This window comes from Typopeltis vanoorti, chromosome 2 (genome assembly GCF_054136105.1).
Source record: "Typopeltis vanoorti isolate ZY-2024b chromosome 2, IOZ_Tvanoo_1.0, whole genome shotgun sequence".
Classification (NCBI taxonomy): domain Eukaryota; kingdom Metazoa; phylum Arthropoda; class Arachnida; order Uropygi; family Thelyphonidae; genus Typopeltis; species Typopeltis vanoorti.
In genome coordinates this window covers 125,784,615-125,804,805 of record NC_143550.1, presented here as the reverse complement: position 1 = coordinate 125,804,805, position 20,191 = coordinate 125,784,615, and the positions used below count along the sequence as shown (strand labels likewise).

At 36.8% G+C, this 20,191-nt stretch overlaps 1 protein-coding gene across 6 annotated transcripts in view; it reads left to right on the top strand.

The window, feature by feature from the left end:
• The window catches only part of LOC150109418 (basement membrane-specific heparan sulfate proteoglycan core protein-like), a 1,783,738-nt gene that overhangs the window by 1,663,975 nt on the left and 99,572 nt on the right, over positions 1 to 20,191 (top strand). For all 6 annotated transcript variants that reach the window (XM_090413063.1, XM_090413041.1, XM_090413033.1 and 3 more), the window contains 2 exons: positions 6,009 to 6,192; positions 19,875 to 20,009. In XM_090413063.1, coding sequence (XP_090269189.1) covers positions 6,009 to 6,192; positions 19,875 to 20,009 — 319 coding nt within the window. The remainder of the gene's footprint in view (positions 1 to 6,008; positions 6,193 to 19,874; positions 20,010 to 20,191) is intronic.

Genomic DNA, 20,191 nt, shown 5'->3' with positions numbered 1-20,191 from the left:
AGATCCTTTCGCCCATCAAACTCACTCCACGAACATCCACAAATTCCACACCACTCGTCATACATAACCCACGCATAAAGTAATTCGCAATTATAGCCCTCCTTTTAAACATTTCACTGTCATACCGTGGCAAAAGACTAATCTTTCTAACTCTCTCACTCTTTTCTTTTGCTACCTCAAACAATTCATTCAGGTCTTCTATCATTTCCATTTTATCTCCTTTCAAATCATTCGTACCTGCCACAACAATCATTTCTTTCACCCTTTCCTTTTGCTCTCTAATAGACGCAGTTACGTCCTTTATGGGCACACCAGGTTGGTACGATTTTGTCAAATCCTCTACTAACACACCTCGTACTAACGAGTCTCCATACAGCACTCTATCCTTCATTTGTTCATTTCACATTCATACGTCTATTTTTCCTGTCATACCTTTTATTATTGGTTGGTTCATTCAGTCTACTTTTGTTCATGCACTCTAGCTGCTGTTTTGCTCTTTCTATCGCACTATTCAACAACGCGATCTCACTCAATGCATATATCTCATCATTTTTGTTCTCTGAGAAACCATTTATACTATCATTCACACTTTCTACATTCACACTCTCACAATTTTCATGTACAACCTTGCCGTTTCTTGTCATATCCCTATTTCCTTCATTCTGAAGGTTGACAAAAATATCACACTTACGATCCGAAATACACTTCAATTCCTCATTCTCCCTACATTTTCTACACACATTCAATCCTTTATTATCATCTAACTATACTCCGACCGCACTCCGCAAAGCATACATTTCACAGCTAGTACACTGACTCATTTCTTTTATGCTACCGTTCTTTGATAACGATGGCGAACCTTCATTACTGGCCGCCATTTTCCTTCGCATAGATGGAAAATGGCGGCCAGTAATGGAAAATGCAAATTACTTATTTGCAACGTGTTTTGTCAAATTATACGTTATAACACACCAAAAATAGACGCACTAAAATACGCAAGGCAAACAAAACAAAACTACACAATATTAAGTAATTTGTATCGATAACTGAAAATGATACTTATCTTATCTGGAGCTTGCACGAACACTACACATTACGAATTCATCTAGCGGCGACTTCCCGACATGTTATAAAACATGTCGGGAAGTCGCCGACATGTTTTATAACATGTCGGGAAGTATAGCATTTAGTATTTAGTATTTAATATTTAGTGTTTTATAACAATGTTATAAAACACTAAAGTGTTTTATAACATTGTTATAAAACACTTTAGTACACTAACCACGCTAATAAAGCTCCAATAATATACCAAAATTACACGCTTAAGTCCATTAAATTGAATCCAAAACGCCAATAAATCAACAAAAAACACAAATCTCTCAGGAGCTCTCCGATAGCCCGTCCGTTCACCAGCTAGCCAAATCATCATTGAACAAAGTTTTAATTTTTATTAAACAAATAAATAATATGATATAATTATGTTACTACTTACTTTTAATGAGATGGTTGAGCTTCTCGGCCCTTGCAGAGTTGCTGGCTCAGTATTGGTCAAATTCAATTGAAGATCGGCACACACACACACACACACAAAGATGATTTCAGTATTTTGTTTTTATTTGAAGGAGCGATGAAAATACTTTCTCACAAAGATAGGTTGTACAGAACTGTGACGATTTTCAATGCTTCTTCAGATAATTCGGGAAATTCACTTCTCACTGAAGGCGAGATCCAAAATCGAGCCAAACCAAGATCACGGAATTGCATTTTAAGTTCACTGTCACTTGAAAGCTCAATTAACTGTTCTTTTTTCGATAACAAAAGGTCGTTCTCATGACTGCAAGCCTGCAATGGGTCGCGAACTCACAGAAATTTCTTATAAAAGTTATTCAGAAAATGTTTCAAAATTCCTTTTCAGATTTTTGACGTGGTCACAAACCCTTTCCAGAAACTCGGAATCAACAAAAATATCATTTTTCACTAAAAAGTATTCAATGTTGGAAAAGGTGCAAAGGTGTCTGTCTTTTACATATTCAATCCATTAAATGAGTTTCTTCTCGAATGCCTTTATTTTGTTGTAAGCATCAAAAACAGTTAAAGAATTTCCCTGAAGGGAGAGATTTAGTTCATTTAATTTCAAAAAAATGTCTGAAAGATAGGATAATGTTGATAACCATGCTTCGTCAACAAGGAGTGATGTAAAATCAGAATCAGAATTCATTTACAAATAATAAAACTTTGTGCCTTAATTGAAATAACCTTGTTAGTACTTTGCCCCTGGAAAGCCAGCGAATTGCAGAATGAAGCGAAAGTTTGTATATATTCACTGCCCATTTCATCACAGAGTGCTGAAAATAACCTGTTATTTAACAGTCGAGTTTTAATAAAATTAACTATCTTTACAGCTTCATATAGCACAGTTTTAAATTCTGGTGGCATTCTTTTGGAGGCTAACACTTCCCTATGTATGAAACAGTGTACCCAATTCATATCCGGAGCTGCTTCCTTGACCATAGAAACCACCCCACTATGCCTGCCTGTAAGTCTCATCCGAACAGAAGCCTGTACATTTTCCCCAATGGATCCCTTTGTGTATTATGTAATTATTGAGAATGTGAAATATTTCTTCTCCAGTTGTTCAAGATGGCAAAGTTCTACAAAACAGAATATCATCATGAATGTTGTTATCGCGCGCATATCTTACATAGCATATTAACTGCACATCACTTGTAACATCATAATAAGAGCTCTTCTTAACTCTCGATTAATTGAGATTCTACATCACCTGCAATATCATTAATTCTGTGACCGACAGTGTCATTTGAAAGAGGAATGAAATCAACATCTTTTAATAACTTGTTGCCAGACATCGTTTTTTACCACGTCTTTTATAGCTCGAAGTAGCAAATTTTCCCCGATAGAATGAGGTTTTCCTGTTTTCACTATGCGCAAACTTAAGAAATAGGATGCTTCCAGTGCCTTGCTATTAATGGAACCCATGGCCGAAACTATATCTTTCCCATGATTTAATGTCCCTAAGTATCGCTGAAAAAATTCAATTGGCTTATTTTTCACATCACAATGTTTAGTTTCTGAATGTCGTCGGGGTTTTGCAGGTTTCATGCGCTCGTTCGACGACACTTCATAACACAAAACACATTGAGGTTTCTGTTCACTTTCATCTCCACACCAAGTAAATCTGAATTCCAAATGTGAACTGTTACATCTCCTACTGTATTTTTGCTTTGAACTGCTTGTTTCTTCTTCTTTAATAGTATCAGATTTACTCGCCGTTACAACACATGTATCACAATTAGGGTTAGCATCACCTGTTTCATTTGCCCTTCTTTTGAAAGTCCTGGTTCTAAGCCACTTTTCCATTATTAAAAAATGTTTCCGAAAAATATATAAATACTGGGGTTAACACATGACACACTTTGTCCAAGTATCACTTAGCACTTCTGAAGATATACTGAGCCTTGGTTGAAAGGAGGGAAACCTTCAATAATAAAAATCAATAAAGAACAAGCCATTGGTTGAAATGTGGATAACACATGTTCACTTCAAATCTGACAAAACAGCAAGGGAAGGCAGAAGCAATAAAACTATACTATTGTTCACTTCACCCCTCTTTTATTCCAAATGACAAATAATTAAAAGGGTGAAGTGAACAACAATATAGTTTTATTGCTTCCGCCTTTGAACATTCTGATGATATTTGTTTGTTTGTTTTTTGTCTCCATTTGATTTCAGTAATTTTTACTTTCTTAGATAATTTTTAAAAATATATTTATTTAATTAATTTAAGTCTGCCTGCAGACCACCTGTCCCATCGTCGCGGACCACAGGTTGAGAAACACTGGTGTAGATGATGATGATAGTAGTTTGTGGCAGTGGAGACAGAGTTGTAGAGTAGGTGCCCTCCCTCAATGAGTTCTTTGGACTCCCTGGAGGTGTCATGTAATAATAATAATAATGAATGGCAGTATGGGCAAAGGGAAATGGCTATCAGTTCAGTGTAGTTTAGTGTAAGCTCATACGCTGTGGGATGAAGAGCTCATAACCTATGTATATATTGATGGGAATGAACTTCAGGAAATTGAGTACAGGAATTTGAGGATAATTGTGGGAGGAAGTTGAAGTTTAGAAAAGATACAGTAAAGGTGACTAAAACAGCATGTTAGATTACTTGGATGTTGAAGAACATACTTATAAATAGGAATAAAGAGGTTATTATTCCTGTTTAATAAGGTCACATCCAGACTGCTGCATGCAGATCTGGTCATCTGGATTTTATGGGGGATGAAGAAATAGTGAAGAAGATCCAGAAGTGAGTGAGTGACTAAGATTGTGGTAGGTCTATGGAATGCTCTCTGTGAGAATAGATTGATGGTCTGTGGGATTCAATTTCTGACTGATGGACAAATAAGAGGAGACATGGCAGAAGCATATAAGTTATTAAAGGGATTTTATAGGATTGACACCAAAAAAGACTATTCAGTATATGCAGGAAGGAAGAGAACAAGGGGTCAGCAAGAATGTTGGGGGAATACTTGGAGCATGATGAATACTTTGCTCAGAGATAATTATGAATGAGTTTGAGGAGAGGTGTAATAGGTATTGTGTGAATAATGGTTTGAGTGGGTATTATTACAGGCAACTCCGATATGATTGGATAAGTAGAGGTCTCCACTCTCCAGCAAATAGATCTTCAGTTCAAAAATTCCACTACATAAATGGATATTTGTGAATGCCTTTTAGTGGGAGATAAATTTCATCACAGCTGTAAAATAACCACTTTGATTATTGGAGGACTGAAATGGCTTGAAATAATGATGAGTCTTTGACTCCATGGAGATACTCAAGAAATAATATTACTTAAACAAAGAAATGCTATCATATTAAATCACTTTCTATTCTAATTAGCATTGAAAATTTTCTTAATTGTGTAATACTCGTATCTGTGATTCATTGCTTCAATTCTCCTTGACAAAAAAAAATAGAAGTACATATATCCATGTTTGAATTATAATAGCTTCTAATAGCAACTTCTAGTTAGCAATATGGTTGGCTGAGTAGAGGTCTCTATTCTCCAGCCAATAGATGTTCAGTTCAAAAATCCCACTACATGAATGGATATTCGTGAATGCCTTTTAGTGAGAGATAAATTTCATCACCAGCTGTAAAATAACCACTTTGATTATTGGAGGACTGAAGTGGCTTGAAAACATTCCATGCTTGGTCTCTAGAGTAGGGTTTTTGGATTACGTAAAAAAATATAAAAAGAACAAAAAAAGTTAGCTTACCCATGGTAAAAATGCACTATAGGTTTTTTATCATTCATTGGTGGATGCCACAAAAGAAAAAAAACTGAATTGTAAGACTGCAAATTCCATTTTACATCATTTCTTATAAGATGTAAAATATTTCATTATATATTATCATGATGTAATATATAATATCATATAGTATATAATATATCATAAGAATAAATCATAAACATAAGTAATGTTTTTATACGATTTAATATGGGGACGTTTGGGTTAGTGAGAGGATTTTATCAGATTAATCCAGAGGGGATTATAAAAAGAGTAGAAGGTGAGAGGAGAAGAACCACAGGTCATTCCTGGAAGTTATGTAAAAGTGTAGTGAACAGAGGTGTGAGGAATAAGTTTTTTGCATGGAGAATTTCAGTGAATGGAACACATTACCAGAATGTGTTGTTAATGCAAGGGGTGTTAAAGATTTTTAAGATTCTATATGATAAATATATTGTCAGTTAAATGAACCTCCCACGATGAGTCTCTTGACTCAATGGAGGGTGTAATAATAATAATATATCCATAATAATGCATGTTTCTTTTGCATGTTATTAATAGAAGTTAGCTTAAATACTTGGAATCTATTATTACTTCCTGTGTGTGTGTATATATATATATATATATATATATATATGTGTGTGTGTGTGTGTATGTATTTATTTATTTATGTATTTATTTTTTAATTTTAAGGTTGAAGTGAATGATGTCAAAGTTGATCTGGTAAATTCAGTGGTGGATGCATCTAATGTTGTTGACTGTGGAGGAAGAGCTCCTTGTGAGAAAAACCCATGTCACAATAATGGAATTTGTGAGGAAGTTGGAACAGAATCAGGGCCACAAGATTACATATGTAAATGTCAAGATCGATTTAGTGGTAAGACATATTTTTGAAAATTTAAATTATAGATATGAACTAATTAGTGGACATTTGTTATGAATTAATCGTGTGTATACTAATTACTACTTCTCTTCTAATACTTCTTCCTTAATACTTCTAAGAACACTTATATCAGTGGTTTCTAATCTTTGATTAAGTGCTTTGTTTCTAACCCAACCATGTACATAATTTAAAGCTGGTTTGAACACTGTCTTGTGTATAGCTAGTTTTTCTGGTTGTTGTTTAATTTCTCTCTTATTATGTATAAATTTATTTCACTGACTCTGCACCATACCACATATTCTGTTTCCTATTTCCAAATTTGATTTGCTATCTTCACTAAAAACTATGCCTAAATAGCTCAAATATTTTACTTGATCTATACGCTCGCCATGCAGAATGCAGCCAAAGTTTTCTATGTTCCCAAACTATTTTCATAGTCTTAGTGTTTTTATTACTGATTTTCATGCCAAATTTGTTACAGCTGTTATTCAATTTAGTCAGAGGATCCTGAAGATTTGCACTGAATGTGTTTAGGAATACATCATCATCTGCATAAAAGAGCAAACTTTGAAATCTCCAATTTTAATATCAGGTTTAATCCCATTATCTTTGATAATGGGCATCCTTGTGTTACACCTGATTTTACATTAAACTATTTTCTTGTATGCCATTCAGTTCTAATTGCTAGCTTAAACATATATTATGCATTGTCCTGAATGTTATAAATACCCAATATAGCTGTAGTGTTTTTGAAAAGAGTTTCCTGGGCAACTTGATGTATGCCTTTTCCAAATCTGCAAAACTTGTCCATCCATCTCCTACGTCTGATGCTGCTGTCACCTTATTAAGTAACAATCCTTGTCATATTCCCATGATTTCTCAACTATTTGTTGTAAAGTGAAAATTTGATCCTGAAAACTTCTATTTATTATTATTGTTATCCTAAGAACCCATGGAGTTACAGACTCATCTAGAAGGTCCTTTTTGACATTTACACAGCTCTAGAAAGTTTTTTTTTTACCTTGGGTTTATTATACATTAAAGATACCAATAAATTTTATACTTGGTTTTAATCCTTTTCCCAAGGAAGCAAAACAATGCTTTGCACAGGACATATATATTCACTTCTGAATTATTATCATGATCACCCCAAGACCTAGTGGAGTCAAAGACTCATCTGAGAAGTCCTTTTATCACACACAGCTCATCTTACCGTGTCTTAAACACATTCAAACTCCTTGCAGACACCATACTCTCAGGCAAGGCATTCCAATCATTCACAACTCTGCACAAAAAAAACCTGCCTCTCACTCTCCTACTCACACCCTCTTCATACAGTTTCCAGGGATGACTTCTGGTTCTCCCCTATCTCCCACTATTTTATGTAGAACTTCTCCAGCATTGATCCTATAACAACCCCTTACCAACTTGTAGGTCTCTATCATATCTCCCCCTCTTCCTCCTGTCCACCAGACTCTGCAAATTACATCTTCTCAATCTTTCCTCATACTCGACATTGCAGAGGTCAGAAACCATCTTAGTCAGTCGCCTTTGGACCCTTTTCAACATCTCTTCATCCTTCTCAAAACCAGGTGATTTCCTTTTCCTGGATATCGCTCCCCCATACACAACTTGTTGATACCTATCAGATAGCCAGTCCCAATCCAAATCTGGGCACAATAGTCCATGTGCAGCCTAATCAAAGCCTTATACAACAGAACAAGAATCTCCCTACTTCTACACGTCAGTGTCCTCCGCATCATTCCCAGAAACCCTTGGGTTGTCTTCACAATTTTGGCTATGTGTCCCTTAAATTTCAGATCCTTATCCACTATCACCCCCAGATCCTTTATTACCTCCACCTGCAACAATATATTCTCACCAAGCATAAATTCTGCATCCCATCTTTCTTTTCCAAATTTTAAAACCTTACATTTTGCAACATTGAAGTCATATCCCCATTTGCTTGCCCAATCACTCAATTTATTCAAGTCTTCTTGCAAGGCCACAACATCCTCACTACTCTTTATGGTTTGTCCCAACTTTGCATCATCTGCAAACAAATATCTCCATCCAAATCTTTGCCGATATATTAATATACAAGTTAAATAGTAATGGCCCTAAAACAGACCCCTGAGACACATCACTAGTGACTTTCCTTTTCCTGGATATCGCTCCCCCATACACAACTTGTTGATACCTATCAGATAGCCAGTCTCCAATCCAATGCACTAATCTGATATCCAACCCCATCTGCTCTAGTTTGACTGTCAACTTATCACGAGATACTCTATCAAAAGCCTTTGTGAAATCCAAGTATATTACTGTGTATCCTTCTCCTCTGTCCAAGGAAGCAGTCATTTTATTCTAATAAGTAAGTAGATTAATAAAATATGACCTCCCTTTAGCAAATCCATGCTGTCCATCAAAGATAATACCATTGTTGTCAACCCAATTATGGATCCTAGTTCTCACAAGCTTCTCCAAAAACTTAACCACAACACCTGACACACAGATAGGGCTATAGTTTGATGCTTGAGTTCGATCACCTCCTTAATGAAGTGGCACAATCTTGTATTCCTTCCACTCCTTAGGAACTTGACCGAGTGCAAGATTCGTATTAAAAAAATATGTCAAGGCAGGTGTCAACTCCCTGGCACATTCCTTCAGAATACGTGGTGATATATTATCAAGTCTCACAGCCTTATTAATATCTAGTTTACTCAATTCCCCAACCACGTCTTGCTCACTTTGCTCACTTACAATCAGTCTCTCCTCCCCATCATCAACTGCTGTCAGTTTCTCCATGAAGTCATATTCACAAGATTTAAAGACCTTTATGAACTGCTCATTAAGTATCTCCACCACACATTCTGCAACATCTTTATACCATTTTCTCCAGTCAGTATCATCCTTCCATAAACATTCTTTTGCTGGCTACATATCAAAAGAACTCCTTAGGATTCTTTTTGGCTTCATTAGCTAACTGCTGTTCATACCTCTCTTTAGCTACCCTCACAAACCAAGTCACCCTCCTTGCCTGGTCTTTGTAGACCTCATGGAATTGGTTATATCCACTTCTCTTATGCTGCCTCCACAATGCCCTTTTTCTCTGTATCGCATGCTTAATCTCTTTATTCATTCATCTCACACCTACCTTTATTAACTTTCTCACTCTTGGAATACATTTAGACATTGCATCTACTAGATAGTTTTTGAAAATCCCATAAGCTGCATTGATCTCTTTTCCAGCTAACTCCTCATTCCATGCTACACCCGCAAGCTGTCTCCTGAGGTCTTCATATTCCCCCCCCCCTCTTGTAGTTCCACATATACCCTTTTCTCACAGAGGTCCTCACACTGCTGGCAACCACCCAGGTAATCACCTCATGGTCACTGTCACCAATTGGTGGATGATTTGACACCTCATTTATAATTACATCCTCTGATGAGATGACCAAATCCAAGACCTTCAATCCTCGTGTGCCTTCTGTTACATACTGTCTAGGGTAGTTATCCCTCAAAAACTCGAGAAACTCAACAGTTGCTATTTCATCATTCCAGTCTGTATTGCCATAATTAAAATTGCCCATTATGATCACCCTTTACTTATTTGCTTGGCTAATTTAATTATACATTTCATTATCACTTCCATCAACATTACCTGGTCTATAACAATATCCAACCAAGTATTTGATTTCATTCACCTCTATCTCACACCACACTGCCTCAAAACCACTTGCACTATTTCCCGCTTGCATCTCTACTTTGTATGGACATAACTCTTTCTCTATCATCAATAGCACTTCCCTTCCCTTTTTACCTCTTCTATCCTCACAAAACACATCATACCCTTGCATCTCTATTCCTGTCAGAATGTCTTCCTCTTCCAACCATGTCTCACTTATTCCAACAGTCTTTGGGTGAACAGACACAATTAGTCCAACTATTTCATCTGCCTTGTTTCTTATACTTCTAGCATTTGTATACAAACACAACAGCTCATTCCTGGATCTACAGCTAGTTCCACTGATACCACTCATTCAATGTGATCTCTCCATGCTTTACTGGAGCCATTTCCCTTTCTGCTTATTCATTTTAGAACCCTTCAATTCCAACTTTTCCTCTTGATCCCAGGTCATCCCATTCCTTTCCTTTCTTATCTACACATGCTCTCACATCTTCTTGGAGCATCCACCTTTCTCACGCTCTTTATTACTGTCCACCCTGAGCCTCCTCATTTTTCTGTTCCTCTTGCACACCTATTCTCTCATTTTCTATACTCATAACACTCACTTCCCCATTCATAACCACCTCTTCAATCTCTCCTGTCTTACTCTCCTGCTCTTCCACATCACTTCCCACTTGATCTGATTCGTTCTCTCTACTCACTTCTCTACCTTCCAGCAGCAGTCTCTCCAAGCGACTCGCACTATACCCAATCAAATGCAGTCCATCACTCTCATACAGTTTACTTCGTTCTTCAAACTCATTCCACACATTAGCAAACTGTACTCCCGTCTCCTCACACATTTCAGCCAGCATATCATTCATAATCCTTGCTCTCTGCTTCATATCACCACAGTCATACCTAGACAACACGCTCACTACCCCTCCTGTCACACTACTCTCTTTTATCCTTCTAAGCAGCTTCCTGATGTCCATTCTGACATGCTTTTTGTCCTCTATCAAATCATTCGTACCTATCCAAACCATCAACTCCTTTGCTCGCTCCCTCCTCATATCCAATGACTCAATCACTCTACTAATTTTACCACCTGGAAAATATACCTTGTGCATTCTATCATCCAGCACACCTTTAATAATGGAGTCACCATACAACGCCACTCGCTCATCTTTCATTAACTCTTTTATGCCATCATGATTTGTTTTAATAGTTTTTACTCGAATTTTCTTAATTTCATTCCGCATTCATTTCATCTCTTGCTTCATCATCCAATCCAATTCAACTTTCAAATCTCGCATCACGTTCTCTCTATCATTCAGTTTTTCTAATTTTCTAACTCTCAACCCCTCTTCTCACTTTCACTCTCATTCATCCTTCTGTGTTTCTGTACTTTCTGTCCAACTTGCATCCAATTTTCATTATGATTCATTCTTTTGATTTTTTCCACTTTCGATTCTTGCGTTATGCCATTTCCGGTTTCATTTGTTCTCTCAATTTCATTTCCTTCCGCCACTCTTGCCTCCCTTTTGTCCTTTTTAACATCTGTTACGGTTTTCAGATCACTCGTTTTCTTTTTTACTGATTTTTTTAACATTTTTTCGCCTATCTTTCACACCATTCTCCTCTTTCGAAGGTATGAGTATAGAAAATGAGAGAATGGGTGTGCAAGAGGAACAGCGAAACGGGGAGGCTCAGGGTTGACAGGGGTACACAGTGTGAGAAAGGGGATGCTCCAAGAAGAGGTGAGAGTATGTGTAGAAAGGAATGGGATGACCTGGGATCAAGAGGAAATCAAGAGTTACTTGTATATAGAGGCTAATGACTTCATATCGCATGCCTTAGTATGCATCCCATAATGCAAAGTACACCCCCCCCCCTTTCAGGCATGTATAGTAGAAAACCACTATGTCTGCACTACTTCAACCTTGGTTTCTCTGCTTAGTCTGGCTCCCACTGATGAGACGTCAATAAAGGTTCAAGACTCTGTAAATTGCATTGTCTCAACCTTTCTTCATATTCAATATTTTTGAGATCAGAAACTATTTTGGTCAATCACCTCTGTACCCTCTCCAACAACTTTACTTCTCAAAATCAGTGTCCTCACAATTTTCGCAATATGTTCTCTAAATTTCAGATCCTTATCCATCATCACCTCAAGATCTCTTATTTCCTCCTCCTCCAACAATATATCCCCACCAAGAGTAAATTGTACATCCCATCTTTGTTTTCTAAATTTTAAAACCTTGCATTTCATAACATTGAACTGGTATCTCCAGTTCAATGTTATGAACTGGTATCTCCACTCCCATGCCAATTCATTCAGCTTACGAGGGGTGCCCAAAAATAAGCGGAATCTGAACTTGGCACATGTGCATTTTCTAGTTATGGATTATGCCACTAGGCATTGTGAATGTGCAGATTTCTGTGCTGTTCTGGATAGTGCTATCCTCCTGTGTGAACTGGTTCATTGTTGTGGCTGCTTTTTTGTTAGTGTTTACAAGCAAGTTTGGCAATTTTTGTGATGGTTGATCACAAGGAACAGAGAGTGTGCATGAAATTTTTAGAATTCTTATGCTTTGGCAAGCATTTAATGACAACGCAGGTCTAGAAGTGGTTTTCCCATTTCAAAAATGGAGACATGTCAGTAAAAGACCAACCAAGATCTTGCTGATGTTCGACAAGCAGAAATGATGAAAACAACTAAAGGGTTTGCCAGGCAATCAATGAAGATCGTCAAAAGGCCATTGAGCAAGTTTCTGAAGAGACAAATTTGTCATCATAAATATTTTTATGACAAATTTGTCATCATAAAATCAATGAACCAACATTGACACAAAGTTTGTGCCAGTGAATTTTAACAGAAGATTTGCAAATGAAACATGTGTCCACTACATTTATTATCATTATTATTATTACCCAAAGAACCCATAGAGTCAAAGACTCATCTAGGATGTCCTTTTATCATACACACAGCTCATCATACTGCACCTTAAACGCACTCACTCAAATTCTCTGCAGACATCACATTCTGCAAGGCATTCCAATCATTCACAACTCTGCATGCAAAAAACCTGCTTATCACTCGCCTGGTCACACCCTCCTTATACAGCTTCCAGGGATGACCTCTGGTTCTCCCCTTATCTCCCACTGCTTACAGTGGAACCTCTCCAACACTGATCCTGTAACAACCCCTTACTAACTTATATGTCTCTGTCATATCTCCCCTTCTTCCTCCTATCCCCTAGACTCTGGAAATTACATCTCTCTTCAACCTTTCCTCATATTTGACATTCCAGAGATCAGAAACTACCTTAGTCAGTCACCTCTGGATCCTGTGCAACATCTCTTCATCCTTTTGAAAACCAGGTGACCAAATCTGTGCACAGTAGTCCATGTGTGGATTCTCAGGCAGATGAGGTCCTATTGCTTGTCTACCATGCAGTCCTGATTTGATTCCAATGGATTTCTTCTTTTGGGGATATATAAAAGTCATTGTGTATCAAGAAAACATCTAGTCCCTTCCCCACTTGCACCACAGAATAACAACAACCATAGAAGCAATTTCTATGGATATATGCTTACCCAAGTGTGGGCTGAGGTGGAATTCCATTTTGATGTCTGTAGGGCTGTAAATACACACAAGCTACACTTACACTTAATCAAACTTGTGACATTGCACTTTGATAATATATGCTACATACCCTTCTGCTTGCTTCAAAATGTCATAAAATAAATTAAATTGAAAACCCCAGTGTGTGTGTGTGTGTGTGTGTGTGTGTGTGTGTGTACACAGTATATACAAGTAACAACTTTTTTTTTTATCCTTAATAACTACATAAGCCAACTCTTTAAAAAAAATATTAAAAAAAATATTTTTTTTAAATATTTTTTTTAAAATATTTTTTAATTAGTTTCCTCTTATCCATTCCACTCATTTGCCACTCTCTAAGAAAAAGAAATCTAGCCATCACATCCTTATTAACTACACTCATACATTTTCCAGTGCAATCAGTTTTCTATGTTCTTGTCATGTAGTGAAAAAGATCTAAAGAATAAATCCTGTAGAAACCCCTTTAGTAACTAATGTTCTCTTAACAACCAATTTTTGTAATATTCACAAAACTGTTTAACCTGTCCTAATAAAGAGCAATTCCACAGACCTGTCACCAATTTGGATGTCCACTTCTGAATCCTCTTCACACCAAGAAACCCAGGTAATGAAATCTGTGCACAGTAATCTAGATGTGGTGATATAGTGTGTGTGAGAGAGAATCCATATCTCAACTTGTGTGTGTTCTTCAACATCCAAGTAATCCTTTGTGCTCTTTTGTCCTTGAACCTTAACTCCCTGTCTGCCACCACCCATAAATCCTTATACTCATTAGTTTCCTTTAGTCCAGTTTAATCTATGTAATGCATAGCTTATCATAATTTCATTCCAAAGTATAATCTTACATTAAAATCTGCTACCTCTCTCTTTGAACTTTCTTTATGCAATGAAACTATTTTTACCTTTTCCCACTGTCTTGGGACCTTACTACAGCTGAGACAAATTAAGCAATCTAATTGGAAGCACTGTCAACTCCCTTGGACATTCTTATAATGTGAGCCAATATATCCCATTGAATTCCGTGATTGTAATGGCATCAAGATATCCTGCAATATCCTAAGCATTTTCATTTCATCTACCTTTGTTCTTATACCAGACCCTGTCACATCTATTAGAGCAATATCTCTACCTGGATGATGCAACCTCAGTACTAATTACTCAGTAACTCAACTACTACTTCCTTTATCACTTTCCTCCCATGTGCATTCATTAAATTTATTCTTCCATAGTCTGGACAAAGTCTGCAATTTCCTTTGAAATTTGACTAATACTTTTCTGTCATAATTTCATTTTACCTTCCTTACCATGCTGGTTACTCTTTTTGCTAATGTTCTGCGCTGCTTGAGTCTGCTGATCACCCTCTGTATATACCAACACCATTTTTTTTTTCAGCCTCTTAAGAATGCTGCTCTTAACATTTATGAGTTTTGGCTATTAAATAATGAGACTGGCTCCAAAAATGTGGTTTATTATTATAATTGTACAACTTAATTGTTATTACTCCCCTCCTCTATCTGTACACCATTGCATACAAATTTTGCATTGTTGGAAGCAGTACTGCAAGTCATCAGGTGTTATCTGCTTCAATAGTGCTGCTGTTTTCTCCTTACCTCATCCACTGACTGAAAATTGGTGCCTTTCAACGCGGATTTCAACTTTGAAAAAAGGTAAAAGTTGCATCGAGCTAAGTCTGGCGAGTAAGGTGGATGGTCCAACACTGGGATCTTCTTATCAGCCAGATACTGCTTTACAGACAGTGCACTGTGGGCTGGAGCATTGTCTTAATGGAGAATCCAAGAGTTGTTCTTCTACAGATCGGGTCTCTTCTTCCTCACTTGTTCTCTCAGCTTGGCCAGAACCTCAAGGTAATATTTCTGCAGTTTTGATTTTCTCATTCTTGGCGACATGGGAGTTTTCCAGTGCATCGATTGTCTCGGTTTTTAGATTATACTGGAAAATCCATGTCTCATTACATGTGATGATCTTCTCTTGCAAGTCCGACCTCGCTGTCAGCCGTTCCATGATGTCAGTGCAAATTTGATTCTGGCAAAGCGACTTCATACTTGTTTCTTTTATAACTGCCTACAGACTAACTATGAGTGACAGCGAATAATGCTTATCTCAACGGCTTCTAGAACCTTCAAGGTCATTCACAGCGCAAGAGTATCCTGCTGCTACAAATACATAATTCACAGCACACCTTGTCTCGTTATTTAATAACCATACCTTGTATGTGCTATCTTATCTGATTTACCCTCATACCCTTGGGTATATAGCCTGTTACTGCTTCCTAAGTTTGCCATAATGGCCTGCTCTGTTAGTTCTAGTTTCGCATATACTCCTTAACTGAAAATTCCAAATTTGAAAATCTCTCAGTTAAAGACCGCATAACTACTCTTCCCATCTGGAAGCAATATGGCTAGCTTGATTATGGACAAATCTTTTGATGTGTTATCATCAGACCCAGCACTCTGAAACACAGAGATGCTATATGTTGTTTCAATTCATTATCTCTTAGTAGCTATATGAATTTAATTTGTATTCCAATTGTGTTAATTTCCTGATGCAAGCCATCCACTTCTTCCTTTACATCTCCTGGCCTAGAGCACCAATGGGCTATATATTTTGCCTCAATGGCCTCTGTCTTCCACCAGATAGTTAACCTCAAAGGCACAGCCTACAGCATGCTGATGAATTCCCATTCTTGTTCACTGGAATTCTTTTGCTATCATCAAAAACAGACCCTCTCCCAGCCTGTTCTCTCTATCCTTCCTGAAATTACTGTATCCCTTATATTCTACAATCATTGCCCATCAATCTAATCTCACTAATGCTTATAACTTTGAGGACTAACCAATGTAAAAAACTTCTTTCCCTTATTCTAGATACTTCTGGCATTAGTATCCCATTCAAATGAACCACATTCAGCAGTTTTTGATCATCCTCACTTGCCTCAAGATTTCTGCACATCTGTTTGCCATCACCTTTCCCTCCCCACCTCCCCGATAACTCGAGTTCTCTGATTTTCACTTTATTCCTTTCTCTCGTTGAATAATGCTTTCTTCTATGTGCAGTCCATCTGTTATATATCAATTCTTAGCCCATCAAACTCACTTCATACATGTACAAGTACTTCACACCATTCTTCCTGAACAACCTGCACAATGACTAAGTTGCACAATGATGGCTCTTCTTAATTTGCTGCTATCAGACCATGACTTATAATATATTTCCCACTATTCTTTTTTCACTTCTTCTATTGTTATTATTACCCAATTGACTGAAAGACACATCTAGCTAGTCCCTTTGTCATTCACACAACTCATCATATTGTGCCTTAAATACATTAAATTTATCTGCAGACACCACACCCTCAGGCAAGACATTCCAATCATTCACAACTCTCTTGCAAAAAACCTGCTTCTCACTTCTTGTTCACCCCCCCCTCACTCCTTATACAGCTTCCAGAGATGATCTCTTGTTCTCTCCTGATCTCCCACCATTTTATCAAACACCTTTCAACACTGATCCTATAACAATCCCTTACCAACTTCTACATCTCTATCATATCATGTCACCTCTCTTTCTCATAATCCATTACTCTTAAATTGTATCCTCCCAACCTTTCCTCATATTTGACATTCCAGAGGTCAGAAACTTCCCTCATCAGTCACCTCTGGATCCTTACCCATATATCGTCCTTTAACCATGTGACCAAATCTATGTACAGTAGTCCATGTGTGGCCTAATCAGAACCTCATACAATGGAACAAGAATCTCCCTGCTTCTACAAGTCATTGTCCTCTGCATCATTCCCAGAAATCTTTGTGTTGTCCTCACAATTTTGGCAAATATGTCCCCTAAATTTCAGATCCTTATCCACCATCACCCCAAGATTTCTTATTTCCTCCACCTCCAACAATATATCCCCACCAAACATAAATTGTCCATCTAAATCTTCGCCAATATCATTAACATACAAGTTAAACAGTAATGGTCCAAAAGGTACCACTAGTGACTTTTCTCTTCTTGGATATTGCTCACCCATACAGAACTTATTGATACCTATCAGATAGCCAGTCTCCATTCCAAGGCACTAGTCTAATATCCAATCCCATCTACTCTAGTTTGACTATCAACTTATTGTGTGGTAACTAGATTATAAAACATGACCTCCCTTTAGCAAATCCATGATGTCCATCAAAGATAATAACATTGTTGTCAACCAAATTCCTAGTTCTCACAAGCTTCTCCAAGAACTTAACCACAACACCTGACACACAGATAAGCCTATAATTGGATGCTTGCATTCTGTCACCTCCCTTCATAAGGGAGGTGACAATCTTGCCCTCCTTCCACTCCTTTGGAACTTGACCCAGTGTACAGAGGATAAAACAAAAATCATATGATCACCACGAATTTATGGAGAACATTCTTGAAGACCAGAACTTTCAAAAGTTGCGATCTGGGATGAGTCTTGGTGCTATGTTTATGATTTAATTTATTATTATTATTACTTAATTCCTCCAGGGAGTCTAAAGACTCATCTTGGGAAGGCACCTACTCTACAACTCTCCATCTCCACCACTCCAACTACCTTCATCATGTACACCAATGCCACTACTGCCGACCACCACCACTAGTACTTTCACAGACAATCACAAACATCCATGCCCACAGCGGGATTCGAACCCACAGCCTTTTGGCTGGAGAGTAGATATCTGATGTTTAACTCGCACCACCTAGTAAATCCTCCAATTTGGTCTGAATCAAGCTTTTTCTTCTCCCACTTTCTCTTCAACAATATTTCCCAGCTTCTTTTCAAAACTTGAAAATTTATGCTTGCATAAATCTTACCTTGAACACTAAGTAGAGACCTTCCTTTGTCATTCTCACATTCAGTTTTATTTCCTTTCTTATAAATGGGAACTATGAGAGATCTACTGCAATCATCTCAAATTTGACCTTCTGATCAGGCCCTCTGAAAACATTCATGCTTCTGTAGTTGAGCATTTCTGGTTGAATATCATCTACTCTAGCTTGCTTTCCATATTTCAAGTTTTTGACAGCTTTTTCTACTTCAAATATTGATATGCACTCCTGTTTACATTCCACTTGAATATTTTCTACAATGGTTTTGTTACTGCTTGTTTCATTAACAGTATTTCAAAGAGATTACTCCAGATGTTGCCTTTAACTCCTTTTACACTACTCTTTCCTCCATATCTGAACTTTTTCAAAAGCCTCCAGAAATTTTTGCCACATACCTCATATTTACTTGATATTTACTTGCATGGTATTTACTTTTCTTTATTCCTGCCAAAGTCTTCCCATAACTTTTGTTTAGCTACCTTCATACATAACATAGCTCTCTTAGATTATTCTCTATATTCTTTTAAGACATTTGCCTGACTTATTTGCCAAGAACTTTAAGTATACTTTTTTTTCAGGACTGCTTCTTTTGTCCACCATGGCATTCTTATATTTCTAACCTTGCAGACAGCTTCATCGCATGCCTTCACACCACATAAATATCAGGATCATCCTCATACACATCTTGAATTGTATAAGGTTCCTTGTGCATGCAATTTCTCCTACTTAGACAGACCCATAGGTCTGTTAGCATCTGCCTTGAAGAATGTAAGAACTTCCATTGCATAAACTGTATTAAAAGTTAGGGTCTGGAAGGCTATGTTTAGAATCAACACCAGCTTTGAAATGCTCCCCTGTTCCCATAAACTGTGTTTGACTCCCACCAACAAAAAATGTCTGTAAACATATAGTACATAAGTACCATGGGCAGGCTAAGGATTTTTTGTATTTTTGATCAAGTTTAATTTTGTATATTTTAATTCATTGTTTACATAGTCTAGAAACATTGCTCTAGAGAAAATATTACTTTTTCAAACCACTTATGAGGCTAGACCTCATAAGTATCATGGAATTAATTTGTCTACAATTTGCAACATTCATTCTGAGACCAATTTAGCATGACTTCTCTGAATTAATGTTTTTTTTTTATCCAGACTTCATAGGACATTAGTTTTTTTAGTTACAATTTGAATTGTTTCTGTAAAAAAAAAAAAAAAAAATTATCGCTGCTGTAAACCGTGCTCTGAAATGCCAGTTTGAAATGTTAGTAACTCAATAAATTCTTTTATTCTTCTGGGATTGTTTATTCTGATTTGTAGTATTACTCAAAATTTGTAATAAATTTGGGATTAATTTAATTTTTTAAAAAAGTAGAAATCATTAAACCTCTGCAATTCTAATAATATTTCAGATTAAAAAAAAACATTAATGGATTAATGTTTAATATTTTCGATTTTTTTTTTTTTCATTTTTGAGTTTTAGTAATCTAACTTAATCTTTCTATAGGAAACAACTGTGAAATTGAAGAGGACTTGTGTGATGTAATCGAACCATGCAAAAATGGTGGCACATGCATTGGTGTTGGGAATTCATATAAATGCAACTGCCCACTTGGCTTCTCGGGTATTACCTGTGAAGATGGTAAAGAAAAAATTGATATATATTTCTTTGCATTATTTTTTCTGTTGTCATTGCTACCTAAACAGTATTCTGGTGTGTTTTGTAAATATTTAAAACTAAATCCAAAAGAAAAATAAATAAACCCTTTGTGTTTATAATGCACATATGCAACTTGATTAGGAATATTATCTGTTACTCCATGA